This window comes from Benincasa hispida, chromosome 12, assembly GCF_027475165.1.
Source record: "Benincasa hispida cultivar pf3 chromosome 12, pf3_genome.v1.1, whole genome shotgun sequence".
NCBI classification, from domain to species: domain Eukaryota; kingdom Viridiplantae; phylum Streptophyta; class Magnoliopsida; order Cucurbitales; family Cucurbitaceae; genus Benincasa; species Benincasa hispida.
The window spans coordinates 27,914,478-27,928,548 of record NC_143489.1 but is presented as its reverse complement, the minus strand read 5'-3'; the positions used below and the strand labels follow the sequence as shown (position 1 = coordinate 27,928,548).

Genomic DNA, 14,071 nt, shown 5'->3' with positions numbered 1-14,071 from the left:
AGGCAGAGGTTTGCGATCACAGATGAGATCTTGAGCAAGATTTTCAATGAGAATTCTTCACCTCCACAAACCAGATCGAGTGACGACCGTAGCCTTTGCTGGAGATAGAGCTCGAGAGAGCCATCTTCACCATTCATCCATGGCACCATCGGCAGCCTCGACGCAGAGTCCTTCATTTCTCTTCTAACCTCTATATTGTATTACATTTTAGCTTAAGATATTAAGACAATTTTAAATCAATGCATCTCTTGATTCCTTTAATGCCATCTTCTTCATCATCTTTATCTCTATCATTGCTTATCTTCAGCGTTTATTTATCAAAAGCGACCGCATACTTAATCGTGTAGCCTAGAGATAGAACGCATGTAACAACCCATCGAGAGGTGTGCGTTGTGCGAGTATATTGATTTAATCCTCTTTGCGTGGTGAAAGGCTATAGCAACGCTTGTCTATGGGTTGTTGCATTGCTTGTCTATAAGTTAAATAGCCGCGTCTAACTGCCTGAGAAGGTAAGAGATGGAATACACTAAAGCAAAATATGCATTGTTCCTAGAGATAGGTACAATCTTATGCTCGATGCAACCATGCACTATAGAGATATAGTCATGCGGCTGACCCCTGTAGTTACAACTCACTCTTAAGTACCACTTATTCCTCTAATGAACAATACAACATAGTCCAACTATGTGTGAACACCTCTCGAGCCAATAGAAGGTATGTGGCGCTATATCGTTCAAGCCCCAGAATCAGCCCTTAAGGGAGCCATCTATCTACTTACCCCTGCCTCGGGGAAGGAGTGAATTTCATCTTGTGTAACTGAGTTCCCAGCTCCCAAATCAGACGAATCCCAAAAATGGTAGGTTTGAATCGGTGACCTGGCCATTCGCACCCATACAAATCAAAAGACCACCCTTAATGGCAGGAGTTCCCAACTCACTCAGGATTGAGGTCATGTTACCTATGGTCATCCTAGTGAAGTGAAGTCTCTATCATGAACGATGTTATATAACGAGACATTAACACTTTGTGGTTAGGTCTTATACAAACTCTTTGTATAGGACTCCCTCGCTCGCATGTCCCCAACACGAATGATCAGGATCAGACCATCTGTGACAAGTCACAACACTTGTGATCATTCCACAAAGCGGGCTACGTCCATAGCGTTACCAGGATAAGGTTTCCCTCATTTATTCATATACTATAGACCATTTTGGTTATCTCTCAAGACATGATCTACTTGTATGTCACCACATACATGCTTGAGTCACATACAGATAATTAGAGATTTTATGTTTATTGGTTTGTGATATAGCAAATAAAATAAATAACCGAGCAAAACAACAAGATGTGAAGTAAATATCATATATTAACAACACAAGTGTTCATATATACTGTTAACAAACTACAGGACATAAGACTTTAGGGCATCAACCCCAACATAAAGACCAACAGCTAAACTTTTCTTACCACAAATATATTTTTGTGTCCGTCGGATATAACCAATCATGAGTACGATGACCCTTCACAGATGCTCGTAAGTACAATTGGGCCAAATTATCGTTTTGCCCCTATAATTATATCTCACTCCTTAAGTACCACTGATTCCTCTAATGAATAATACAACATAGTCCAACTATGTATGGACACCTCTCGAGCCAAGAGAAGGTGTGTGGCGCCACATCATTCAAGCCCTGGAATCAGCCCTTAAGGGAGCTATCTATCTACTTGCCCCTGCCTCGGGGAAGAAGTGAATTACATCTTGTATAACTGAGTTTCCAGCTCCTAAATTAGACGAATCCCCAAAATAGAAGGTTTGAATCGGCGACTTGGCTACTCGCACCCATACAAATCAAATGACCGCCCTCAATGGCAGGAGTTCCCAACTCACTCAGGATTGAGGTCATGTTACCTATGGTCATCCTAATGAAGTGAAGTCTCTGTCATGAATAGTGTTATATAATGAGACGTTAACACTTCGTGGTCAGGTCTTATACAAACTCTTTGTATAGGACGCCACCGCTCGCATGTCCTTAACACGAATGATTAGGATCAGACCATCTATGACAAGTCACAACACTTGTGACCATTCCACATAGCGGGCTGTATTCGTAGCGTTACCAGGATAAGGTTTCCCTCCTATATCCATATACTACATACTATTTTGGTTATAACTCAAGACTCGATCCACTTATATGTCACCACATACATGTTTGAGTCACATATAGATAACCAGGGATTTTATGTTTATTGGTTTGTGGTAAAGCAAATAAAACAAGCAACTGAGCAAAATACAAGATGTGAAGTAAATATCATATGTTATATAATACAAGCATTAGTACAAATTGTTTATAAACTACAGGACATGAGACTTTAGAGCATTAACCCCAACACATAATTCATCCTTTTTCTTAGTCCTTGCTAATACATAGCCAACTCAATGCACAACATTCTTAATTTACAAATTTTACTGAAACTTGAATTCATCTCTTGGGATGTGGATCTTCTATCCATCACCTTCCTAGTTATATTAACCCCACGTGTACGTTGCAAGGATCCCATCATCAACCATCTCTAAACCCGGTTACCACTTTGAGATATTGGGCTAAACATGCGTTACTAGAAGTCCTTCACCTAGACCTCCCACTTAACTTGTCTTATGGACACAACTTTTCCTAGTAGCATACGCTAACCATTCAAATTCTGTCTAGGGCAACATACCTCGTAAGCACTAGACATTAATTACTTGAGAATATCATGCCCGAACCATAACTATTCATACTCTATAAGTTATTAATCTACCAAGCATTCGTAAATATCAGCAAGGTAAACAACTAGGTAAACGTTTAGGGCTGGCTGTCAATAAGTGACTTTTCATAAAAGCACGACTTGTTAAATCATTCAGAAACGTTTGTAAGTGTTAGAGTCACTCACAACCTTTGGGAAATCTCTTTAAGATTGATGAGCTTCTCCTACTAAGGTCAACCCTGTGAACACATCAAATCACTTTAGTTGTTAGTCATGGTTTCCCTTTTTAGACTCGCTTTCAGAATTAAGCTCACATTTATACAATTCGCTTTCAAATCTTCTTAACTTACCTTAGGGCGTTGGGTACCTAATCGAATTTAAAAGGGCTTAAATTTCAGTGGGTCGCCTCCTTTCCGACGCCCACACCCAACACTTAGTAGGGTCTTTGTGGTGCCAAACCCACGTTTAGTAAGTAGTTGCCTGTTCGCCCAACAAATTCCAGATTCAATTTCTAATGTCAATAGCTCAAAATCCATAACTCATTTTAAGAAAATTCCTTCTACAAACATGCTCAGAATCGTGTTAACGATGTTACCTCAAAGTTTCAGCATAAAACTCTTCGGGATTTGATCTAGAGCTTTAAATATTTCCCAATGGCCCTAGGCCGCGAAGCTGCCTACTTGTTCAATACTTTCTAAGTTTAGTTTCTAAAATATGTAACTCAAACTCCAGGCCTTAACTTGTAAAAGTTCCTTCCACGAACTTACTCATAAGGGTGATAACAATATTATCTTAAATTTTCAGCTTGAAATTTCATGTGGTTCGGTCTAGATTTACATTTCTTCATCGAATGCCTTGAATGCCCGAAAAAAATGAACCTTCAACTTTTCCTTCCTTCTCCGACCTTCTTTCTGATGAGATCTCCCTTTCAAAGGCTCGATTCAAAAACTAGACTCGTATAGCTTTTCAATGGTACTAAGTTCATCCAATTTGCTCGAGCAAATCACCACAAAACGAGCCCTAGAAGTTCTCCTCCTTTTTATACTACCATCCAGTTCTTTGCTTGACATCTCCTTAAGCCACCTCACTCATCAGTGGAGATTAAGGGTCGAGATTAAGCCATCTATCCAGGTGATCAAAAGAAAAGTCTAAAATTGAGCGTTTCGAGCAACTTAATTCTCGCTGGGAAAACTCGATGGAAGAAGGTCCTTACTCGATGGAAGTTTCCCCAACTCTTTGTCAAATACTCAACGCTCAAACTCGACACGCGATCCTTCCTCGCTTACCCTTGACGCTCGCCTCCTTCCTCGCTCACTTATACTCAACACTCAACAGTTCTACTCGATGTTCAACCCCTTCTCGTTTACTTATACTCGACGCTCGACAGCATTTACTCGATGCTTGCCTGGCGCTCACTCGATGCTCAAACACCCTTCAGCACAACCAACACTTAGCCAAAATTTCTCTTTGTAAGGCTAGATTAGTAAGTAACCGAGAGTTAAGTTCCCATACTTAAACATTTTTCCCTTTTCTGGTTATCCTTTACCTCAAACGCACAAACCCAATATAACTTAAACATTTAACTCAACCTCTTGCCTACTTAAACCATAGACATCATGAAAAAGAGGAGGGTGAGTTGCGGGTATTACAACAGCTGGACCAAAATTACCATTTTGTCCCTATAGTTACATCTAACTCCTTAAGTACTACTAATTCCTCTAATGAATAATAAGTCATAGTCCAACTATGACCAAGTCCCTCTCGGGCCAGGAGAGAGTGTGACCATATTATTCAAGCTCCGAAATCATCCCTTAAAGGAGCAATTTATCTACTTACTCTGATATTAGGGAAAGAGTGATTTCTGTCTTGTGTAGTAGTGTTCCCAACTCCCCAATCAGACGAATCCCCAAAATGATAGGCTTATTGAGTTGGCAATCTAGCCAATCTCACCTATACAAATCAAAGGACGCCCTTCATGAATAGGAGTTCATAGCTCACTTAGGATTCAGGTCATGTCACCTATGGTCATCCTGGTGAAATGTAAGTCTCTATTATTAATGGTGTTATATAGTGAGACCAACCATTTTGTGGTTTGGTCTTATACAAACTCTTTGTATAGGACACTCCCGCTCACATATCTCTACATGAATGATCAGGATCAAATCATTTATAGCACTTTACAACACTTATAACATCTATAAAGCAGGTTGTATCTGTAGTGTCACCAGGATAAGGTACCCAGTCTTATTCATCTACTACAGACCGTTTAGGTTATTATTTAAACAAGATCCATCCATATGCCTCTACATACTTATTTAAATTATATAAAATAATCTAGGATCTTAGTTTATTGGATTGAATGTATGCTCATAAAATAACAATTATTTTATTAACAATAATTTATTTGTACAATGTTTACAAACTACGAGAATACAAGAGATTTAGGACATCAATCCCAACAACATAGACATATGGACTCTACAAATATATGAACTCTAAAGTGACAATATTGTGAATAAGAGGTTCATTCTATCCTTCTTCAAGTTCGATTTAACCCCCCTTACAATGATAGACTCTTGTATACTTCAGATCATCATAACCTTGAAAAGTAGTCTTTGTTACATTGACTCCAAAGCACCTAAGAAAAACAAATTAAAAAATTTTAACATCAAAACTTAGACATAAGAACATAATAAAGATATTAACCTTTTAACTTATCAAAACTTGTTACAATTATTTTTTTTAAAAAAAAAATATTTAAAACTTGATAAATATATTAAAATTGCATATACTTTTATGTTAAATCCATGATTTGACTTTCATACCCAATCAAATCAAGAATTTTCGAACCTCTTTTTGGCACCTATACTTTGAGGTTCGTTTAATTTTAATCCCTATAATTTCAAATATCTAATTTTAGTCAATGTACATGTAATCTTAAATTTAGTCTCTTAAAGTTAATTTTTATCGAAATTGACTAAATAATAACAATGATTTTCATGTAAAGAAATATAATATGACAATATGTTTTCAAATTTTATAGTGAAAATAATAATAAATAATAAGAGTTCTCACCAATAAACCCTATGTAGACACTAAATTTAAAATTTATTCAAAATATTTATTAAAATTAGACATTTAAGAATAAAAGAACTAAAATTAGAGATGATATTTAAATTTTTTTCATGCACAAACTTCAATTTTATTTTAAAACTACTTTAGTTTTGTAATATTTTATTTTTGAATATAATTAGACTTAAGGGTATTCGAAGTACATCATGTGATTCCTACACACTCATGCCATTTTTTTTAAGAATAAATGTCAATTGAGTTATTTAGTTTTGCGATTGTTATTTAAAAAAAAAAAACAAAAAACAAAAAACAAAAAGTACATTAACGTTGAAATTTGGCCTTTCAAATAGAGATAGACAATCACTAGTTGGATAAAAGATAAGCGTGCTCCCTAAAAGGGCCAAAACTTTAGACAAAGACGAAGAAATATGAGATAAGAGAGAGAAAAGTCAAAGCTCAAAAGCGCAATTCAGTGCACCAGTGCATGTAGCGCCTCATAGAAATGGAGATTAGAGAGAGAAGAACCAGAAAACGAAGGGTTGAAGGGCAGACCCAGTGGCAGTGGGGGCGTGGGGGTACCCTCTTCCTCCTTCCCTTGCTCTGTCCTCTTACATTCATGGATATCATCAAGAAAACTCGGGGCTTGTTCAACTTTATCCATCCAAAAATGGGAAAAATCTGTATTCTGTATTCCCCCACCCACAAACCTAGTGTCTCTCTGTGTCATTTTGCCTCAGATTCGTGTACCTACAAAGCATTCGCCATTGAAACCCATCCCCACAAACCCCATTTTGTCATTGCCCTCTACGTGTTTGATGAATGTCCCCTGTGAAGGTTTTGCTCCTGTTAGTGCAATGTGTTGCCTATTCAACCTCCCCTTTTGCCTCCTTGTTCAAGTCCCTTTTGGAAGCTCCCAAATGTAAGATCATACTTCCTTTAATTTAATGCTTTTCCATTTATAATTGTTGTTTCTTCTTTTTTAATTGATTGTTTGTTTCTTATGGAAGTTCCCGATTTTGTGAAATTACTTGAACTTTGGATATAAATTTGAATTTAGACTAGGATTCTTTCAGCTCAGTGTCTCTCACCCATTGAACAACTGCCAGCTTCCTTCTTTGTTTAGCCTTGATGAAGCCCCGTTTCAATAAGCACCGTCAATGAGACTCTCCTTCTCACTCTCTCTCTGTGTTTGTGCATGTTGAGCTTTTAGCTTTTAGCTTTGTCTCTTCTCTTTTTGGGGTTCTTTCAGTCTCTCTCACATCTAGAAGTCTAACCTCCACTTTTCAGACTATCTCTGTGGGTAATGGAGGAAATGGGTCATTGGGTCACTGATTCTCTCCCTAGCTTTGCCAAAAATCTCCATATTTTGCTGGTGGATCATGACCCCTTCTCTCTCAAGCACTTGGCTTCATTGCTTGAGCAACAGTCTTACAATGGTACAGTTCATTACAGTATTTCCATTAATCTCCTTCACCACCCTGCCGACTAATTTAATGTGTTAAGCAACAGTCTAATGCTAATGTTATGCTTCTCTTTGTATCTGTAAACTTGTTGTAATGTGCATGTGCAATCCTGAAAGAAATCCAGTGCATTTTAGTGGCAGATTTTTGAAGGAGTTTAAAGAAAATTGTCATGGATTATTGTTGTGATGGATCTACAACTACTCAAACTGAAAAAGTAGGGAGATGGAAAGAATTTAACTTAATTTCTTAATTCTTCTTTCTTTCAATTCCTCTCTGTAACGAGAATATAATTTATCTTAGCTGCATGGTTTTAATGGAAGTTCCGCCTGATGCTTTTACTTTATACTACGTTTCCATATAAGGATATTTTTCTTAATGATAGAGTGCAATTTCTTTTGTTCAATTTCTTTCTTTTTCTGAATCATTGTTGAATTCAGACTGCAGAGAATAGAAGTACAAGATCTGAATGATTTCCTAGTTTAAGTTTGTAACAAGACCAATTCTGTGTGCTTCTGGTCTGCTTTTATTCTTTTCCTTGAAGTATAATTGTTTTGTTTTTCATTGATTTATAGGTCTAATTGCAGTAATATATCCATTTAGCTTTAATCTTTTGTTTTTCCTTTTCCATGACCTCGATGTGCATATCCTCTTTATTTAGAATTATTATCCGATCCATTTGAGCAATTTTCTGAAACAGTTTGGGTTAGTTATATTTAGAAAGATGAAAACTCAATCATATGACATGAAAATTTTCTAACTGATTTTTTCTCTCCTTTTACAATTCTTCAGTTACCACCACTCAACTAGCATCTATTGCACTATCAATGATTCAGGAAAAAGGTGACCGGTTTGACCTTGTCATGGCTAACGTTAGCATGCCTGATATGGACAGTTTTTCATTTTTGCACGTGCTCCTTAAGATGAATATTGCCGTCATTTGTAAGCTCATTTTTGCGTAGTTATCTCATACAATTTTGTGTTTTCATTATTCTCAAGCTCTTTGTTGCCTGGCAGTTATGTCCTCGGGCATGAACTTGAGCGTGGCCACGAAAGCATTGGCAGAAGGAGCATGCTATTTTCTTCAGAAACCTATTTCCAAGGATGATCTCAAATATGTGTGGCAACATGTGTATCGACGGAACAGAAACATAACCAAACAAACCTATAAAGAAAATTGCATAGGAAAAGCCAAACCTAGAAAAGAATCTGTAGGTATCCAAATTGCGGACACTGTTGTTTTGTCTCGGTCTGCCGCTGCAGTTAGTTATAATAATAATTGTTGCCTTAATTATGAACCTATGAACTCTAAAGAAACGGAGAATAGTAAGCAAATTATATCGCATGATAGCCTGGTTGGGTCTTATTTTGGAGGAAAGAGATTAAATGATGACATAGAAGGAATAAGCAGGGAAAAGAGAGTTAAATATTACTTAGAACCTACCAAGTTTGGATTTCCTAGAATTGATGCGGATCATGAAAGAAGGAAGGAATATTATATTGCCAGTGATAGCAGATCACGTGTCGTCTGGAATGCGGAACGACGTCGGAAGTTCACAGATGCCCTTAACAAGCTAGGTGATAAATGTAATTTCACCTTTCTCAGAAGATTTCTTTTTTTTTTTTTTCATTTTTTTCTGAAGTCATTAATATTGCTTAGTGCTTACCATTTTTTAGCAAGTCCGTTTACGGTTGAATTCAAATAATGCATGTCTAATTATCCTTATTATGTTCCCTCTGATCTTGAAGCTCGCCCAAAACTTATACTGAAGATGATGAACGAACCATGTTTGACCTTGCGCCAAGTTGCAAACCACCTGCAGGTATTCTTACTATTTGCCTCGTCCCAAAAGACAAAAAGTTTGTTTACTATTTGCATATTATGTACTTTTCAATTTTTAGTAATTAGTTATGAATTTCTTTTTTTTTTCTTTGATGATATTTCATTTTTCATCACCAACCAGTAATTAGTTATGAATCAATGAGGAATTTGATCCAGTCACTGTTTCAGCTAGCATTGCAGACACGGTTGTTCATTTTGCTTGAAGTTTCTACTATTTCCTTGCCTGCATAGAATAGAATTTGGAGTTTAGGTATTTGAATCTGAACCCCAGTTTTGGTATCCTGAAACTCATCCTTCTCCTCCCGAGTCCAACAAAGAAGTGATCTGAACCCAGCTTGTTTAAATAATCATATGCCATTGCTTTATTGTTGCTTATAGTTGTTTTCTATGTTGTTTTATACCCTTATATTTTTTTTTCCGTCAAATTAGAAGTTTTTTCTTCTTAGCAAAAACATTGTAGAAGATCTACTCGGGCTTTCCTTGTTTGACTACAATAATGATTTGTGATTTGTTAAAGCCTATCTTATGTATTCCTTAAATAATTTCTTATAGTATGCGATTTCTTCTAACAATGTACTATCATCCTATCAGAAATACAAAGCTCAAGTAGAATGCATCAAAAGGAGGAGAGAGAATAAATTAACTAACAGAAGGGAGGGATCCAAATCCAATTTCTCAGTCGGTACTCAACTTCCCCCACTGCTGCAGCAGCACCATGAGACAAGCAGATTTTCAAACGTAGGCTTGACCTCTGTTTTGGGGGGTGAAAGATTCCAACTTATCGCGCCTAAAAGTCTGCATAGTCCTAGACTGCCTGTTAGCAACTTTGTGAATCGTGATCTGAGAATGCTTAACCACAGTTTTCAGCATGTCGGCTCAAACTACGATTCAGTTTCATATAACATCAATAAGGAAGTTGGATTATGCCCTGATAATATTCAAACATTTCAGAAGGAAGGTAGTGCTTTCCGCACTGACAATTGTGAGAAGTCTGCTCCCATAGGAGGAGGGGGTGTTCAAACATCTGAGTTGAACTTCTCATATGTTTCTGAAATGACTCCAGAGGTGGCTTCTTCTCACATACTTGATGAAACTCAATTCCCAAACAATCTTCTTGATGGTGTAATTCAGCAGCTAGATTTGACTGCTTTCAAAATTGAAAACCAAGAAGCATTGGAATATAGTGGTACATCAAAAGAGATTCAGTTGATGTCAAGGGACATAGCATTACCTGATTCGATCAACTTGGACAATGTTGTTGAGGGGGGACAGGAACTTCCTGCAGCTTCTGAAAGTCAAGGAAACCAACTATTAGCAGAATATGCACATCTCTTAGATGTATTAGAAGATGATCCATACAATTTCGTTAGTGACTTAAATCTGAGCGATGTTGATAAATACAGTGAATGGCTGAGGAACACTGTACTCGGAAACAGAAGCGGTCCAGACAGTTTTATCGGTGACAATGCAGAGAACTTTCCAGTTGAAAACACTCGATAAGTAAATAAGTAAATATTTAAATGCTTGTTTTCTTAAATTCTGTGCTATATGTTTTTACTTCTCTCATGTTCTGGCTGCCTTGCAAACAAATATAGCATAATGGATAGCTTTTTTTGGTGCTTACAGAATCATGAGACTCATGTTGCTGATGTACTCTCCGGATATGTGGACAAGAATCAGATAGGAAGCAACTAAACTACAATTATAAGTCGGGGACTGGGAGTTATATTATACAAGGGGAAGATATACAGAGTTGAGAATTCTGTTGGAAGCGAATCCTTTAAACTGTACAGGACTAGATAAATGCAGAAAGCTAGCATTAGAAACTTTACATGTTTAGCAATGTTCATAAGTTTATCATGTAGTGTATTGTCCAGCTTTTCTTTTCTGTGATCTACTTCAGATGAATCAGTACTCATAATATTAACCATTTCTTCTGAAATCTATATCAACTATAGGAGCGCTCTAAACCAGTGCTTGGCACTGGATAGCCCAAGAAAACACAGGGAAGAAGAAGATTGATATTGCTGCTACCCAAATGATAGAAATGCAGCCAACAAATACAAAATCTCATGGCTGATTAGAAATGTGAAAAAAGGGACAATACTTGTCATTGGAGCACAATGTCACCATCATTGTTGAGATTTGGAGAGATCTCATCTTAAAGGACTTGTGTGTGTGTCACCCAAAAAATATGGTCAGCACATGTGTCCATATGTTTGACCAGTATCACCAACCTATGCCAAAGTGAGCTTAGCTTACTTTCTTTGAGGTCCGATCTCTCATTTTCGCAATTATTGTACTAAAAAAAGCAGTACAAAAATGCATCTAGTTTAAGTGGGTGGGGACGGGCCTGTGTTTACTGGCACTAGATGAACTATGCTTGGCTGAAGTATGCTAACACAAAGTGCAAAATGACAAGAGGAGCAGAAAGGCAAACTGGGTTAGTGAAAAGGACCTCATATTTGTGGCAAAATGGTGAGTAGAATGGCATGAGATCCTAGTCAACAAGCCAAGATATCCATTCTCCAAATAATAGTAATTAATTTTTACAGTCGAATCACTGTCTTAAAAAAAGAATATTAAAAGCTAATTATTTTTAATTCTTCCCATACCTATTTCATTTTGGCGAATCCTGACGAATCCGAACATAGGCCCCACAGGCGATAGGTGCAATAAGCTTTCTAGTTAAATTAAAATTTTAGTTCATGAGTTAAGTTTGTGTTTAAACGGTTTTTTTAATTTTTTAAAAATGTTTCATAGGTCTCTAAACTTAGTTTTATATCTAATATGTTTTTTAACTTTAAAAATGTTTAATATATCCTTAACTTTTAAAATTGAGGCGGTAGGATCTCTAATATATTTGATTTTAATTTGAAGCTGTAGGGTTTCTAATATATTTGATTGTAAAATTAACACGTATATTAGATATGAAATTGAACTATATGTTTAGTAGATTCTAAATTTTGAATTTTATGTCTAGTAAATTTATAAGAAAATATTTGACCTATTAGACATACTTAAAAGTTCGAAGACCTATTGGACACAAATTGAAAATTTAAACATTTATTAGAAATTATTCAAGGTTCAAGAATCAAATAAACACAAATATAAAAGCTCAAGAAATTATTAAATATTTTTAGTTTAGAGACTAAATTTTAGACTTAGTTTATAACTTCAACTCAAGTGATTTTTTTCCTTTTTCTTTTTTTTTTTTAATTTGTAAATAAGTAGGTAAAATGATGATTTGGATATTTCGTTTTCGAAAGAGTTTGTAAATATAATGTATACCAAACAACTAAAATAATTTAGTTGCAATTTCTCTACATATGAAGTGTGCTTAGACCAATGGCAATTTACAAATAGAGATGTCCACAGGGCTGGGATGCCATTTTTCATCCCCGCTCTCCATTTCATTCTTCATCTCTGAAATTTTCCATGGGATTGGGGCGGAGATTGCCTCAGGCAATTCGTAGAGATCAAGTTCCATGTGGGAAAATTTTCCTCATTAATTGTTTTTTCTTTAAAAAACAAAGTAATTTAAATCACTAATGTGAATAAATTTTAATTAAATAATTAACACTATCACTAAATTGTTTATTATGGTTAGTTTTACGTGACAATTTGAAAAAAAAAAGAAATGACTCAAATTTTGGTCTAAAATAACTAATCAAATTTTAGCCTAAATAGGGTGGGGATGGGGACATTACCCGCCCCTGTCTCTATTTAGTTCTAAGGGGAATTTTTTCTTGCATTCCTTCCTTTGTTTCCCGTCTAATCGGGGAATCATCACCCTATTCGGGGGATTCATTCCTATGAGAAAATTGGACATCCCTAATTGCAACATGGTAGACAAAACATTTTTCCAGATGCTTTAACATTTGTGCGCCGGCATTTCTCCGAACAACCAAAAAAAATTTCCGACAGTTTTTGGACTTTTTTCTACGCTTTCAGCCATGGGGAGAGAGGAATTTTTGTAGTGATATAAAACAAAGAATTCTCCTTGATCTTCAATAGAATTAAAAGGGTATCATAAAAATTGAACTTATAATTGACTTGCATTTCATTCCCAAGAGAATCATCTTTTAGTATATATAAAAGCTTCTAGCAAATCCCTTTTCTTCTTGTGGGTCTATGTTAAAAGCAAGACATCAAAAACCAAAACCCCAAAAAACAACCTTATTTCAATCAAAACTATACATCATAAGTTTAAATTAGGATATATTATATAGTTTCAAAAATTAGCAGCAGCAGTAGTGGAGTTGTTCTTGGAAGCAGCAAGTTTGTTATAAATTTCCAAGACCAACTTAGCATCAACTTGCTCCCCACTACAAGAAACAAGAGGAACTTGATTTTGTGGTTTTGGTATCCTCTTCCTATTTCCAAAGGCTCCAATGGCATACATATTCCCCACACTGTTGGCAAACCTCATCATCATGTCGACATAAGCGTCGTGAATCTTCGCTAGAACTTTCAATGGCGACGACATTTTCAACCGAAGTTTCGGAGCTACTCGTCGTCTCATCCAACCGACCCGAAAGCTCCTTGATCTTGTGGGGCCAGTACTGTCACTTCCCAACCTTTGGTATCTTCTTCTTCTCCATAGCCTCCTCAAGCTTTGAGCTGATCGGGTAGCAACAATGATATCCATTTCAATAGGGAAAATTGGATACGAGAGAGGATAAAGAATAGATGTTTTTTAATAGGGAAAGAGATAAAGGGGAATTGGGTTTGAGAAAGAGAGGAGGAGAGTTTATATATAGAGGTTGGTACTTGGCAAAAATCCAAAGGGGGATTATTTTATTATTGTTATTATTATTATTTATTTATTTTGAAGAAAGACTTGTTCTTTGAGATATTGAAAGCTTTAAAAAAATGGCTGTGTTTGAAAAGAGAGAGTTGAATAGTGGTTTGAACTTTTAAGTGAGAGAGTACTCTCCTTTCCTATATA

At 36.2% G+C, this 14,071-nt stretch overlaps 2 protein-coding genes across 17 annotated transcripts; one reads left to right on the top strand and one right to left on the bottom strand.

Moving 5' to 3' along the window:
- Positions 1-6,185: 6,185 nt before the first annotated feature.
- On the top strand, positions 6,186-11,062 carry LOC120067959 (uncharacterized). Of its 16 annotated transcripts, none has more exons than XM_090307686.1 (7): positions 6,282-6,736; positions 7,105-7,253; positions 8,070-8,219; positions 8,295-8,855; positions 9,027-9,100; positions 9,712-10,628; positions 10,728-11,062. In XM_090307686.1, the coding sequence occupies exons 1-6, from the start codon at positions 6,633-6,635 to the stop codon at positions 10,618-10,620; spliced, it is 1,947 nt and encodes a 648-aa protein (XP_090163812.1). In that variant the 5' UTR covers positions 6,282-6,632; the 3' UTR covers positions 10,621-10,628; positions 10,728-11,062. The 16 variants fall into 16 exon arrangements, with proteins under 16 accessions (XP_090163815.1, XP_038875545.2, XP_090163814.1 ...); XM_090307684.1 differs by having other exon boundaries at positions 6,320-6,736; positions 8,295-8,864; positions 9,712-10,620; positions 10,747-11,062; XM_090307685.1 differs by having other exon boundaries at positions 6,320-6,736; positions 8,295-8,864; positions 9,712-10,620.
- A 2,148-nt stretch (positions 11,063-13,210) lies between these two features.
- Positions 13,211-13,828, bottom strand: LOC120067468 (uncharacterized). Its single transcript, XM_039019028.2, has one exon. It carries the CDS (start codon positions 13,769-13,771, stop codon positions 13,355-13,357), a length of 417 nt encoding a protein of 138 aa, XP_038874956.2. The 5' UTR covers positions 13,772-13,828; the 3' UTR covers positions 13,211-13,354.
- Positions 13,829-14,071: the final 243 nt, after the last annotated feature.

Coding starts and splice junctions, on each gene's coding strand:
- LOC120067959 (XM_090307684.1), top strand. CDS start 6,633: ATGAATGTCCCCTGTGAAGGTTTTGCTCCTGTTAGTGCAATGTGTTGC. Junction 7,254..8,069: donor TGAGCAACAGTCTTACAATG/GTACAGTTCATT, acceptor ACAATTCTTCAG/TTACCACCACTCAACTAGCA. Junction 8,865..9,026: donor TAACAAGCTAGGTGATAAAT/GTAATTTCACCT, acceptor CTGATCTTGAAG/CTCGCCCAAAACTTATACTG.
- LOC120067468 (XM_039019028.2), bottom strand. CDS start 13,771: ATGGATATCATTGTTGCTACCCGATCAGCTCAAAGCTTGAGGAGGCTA.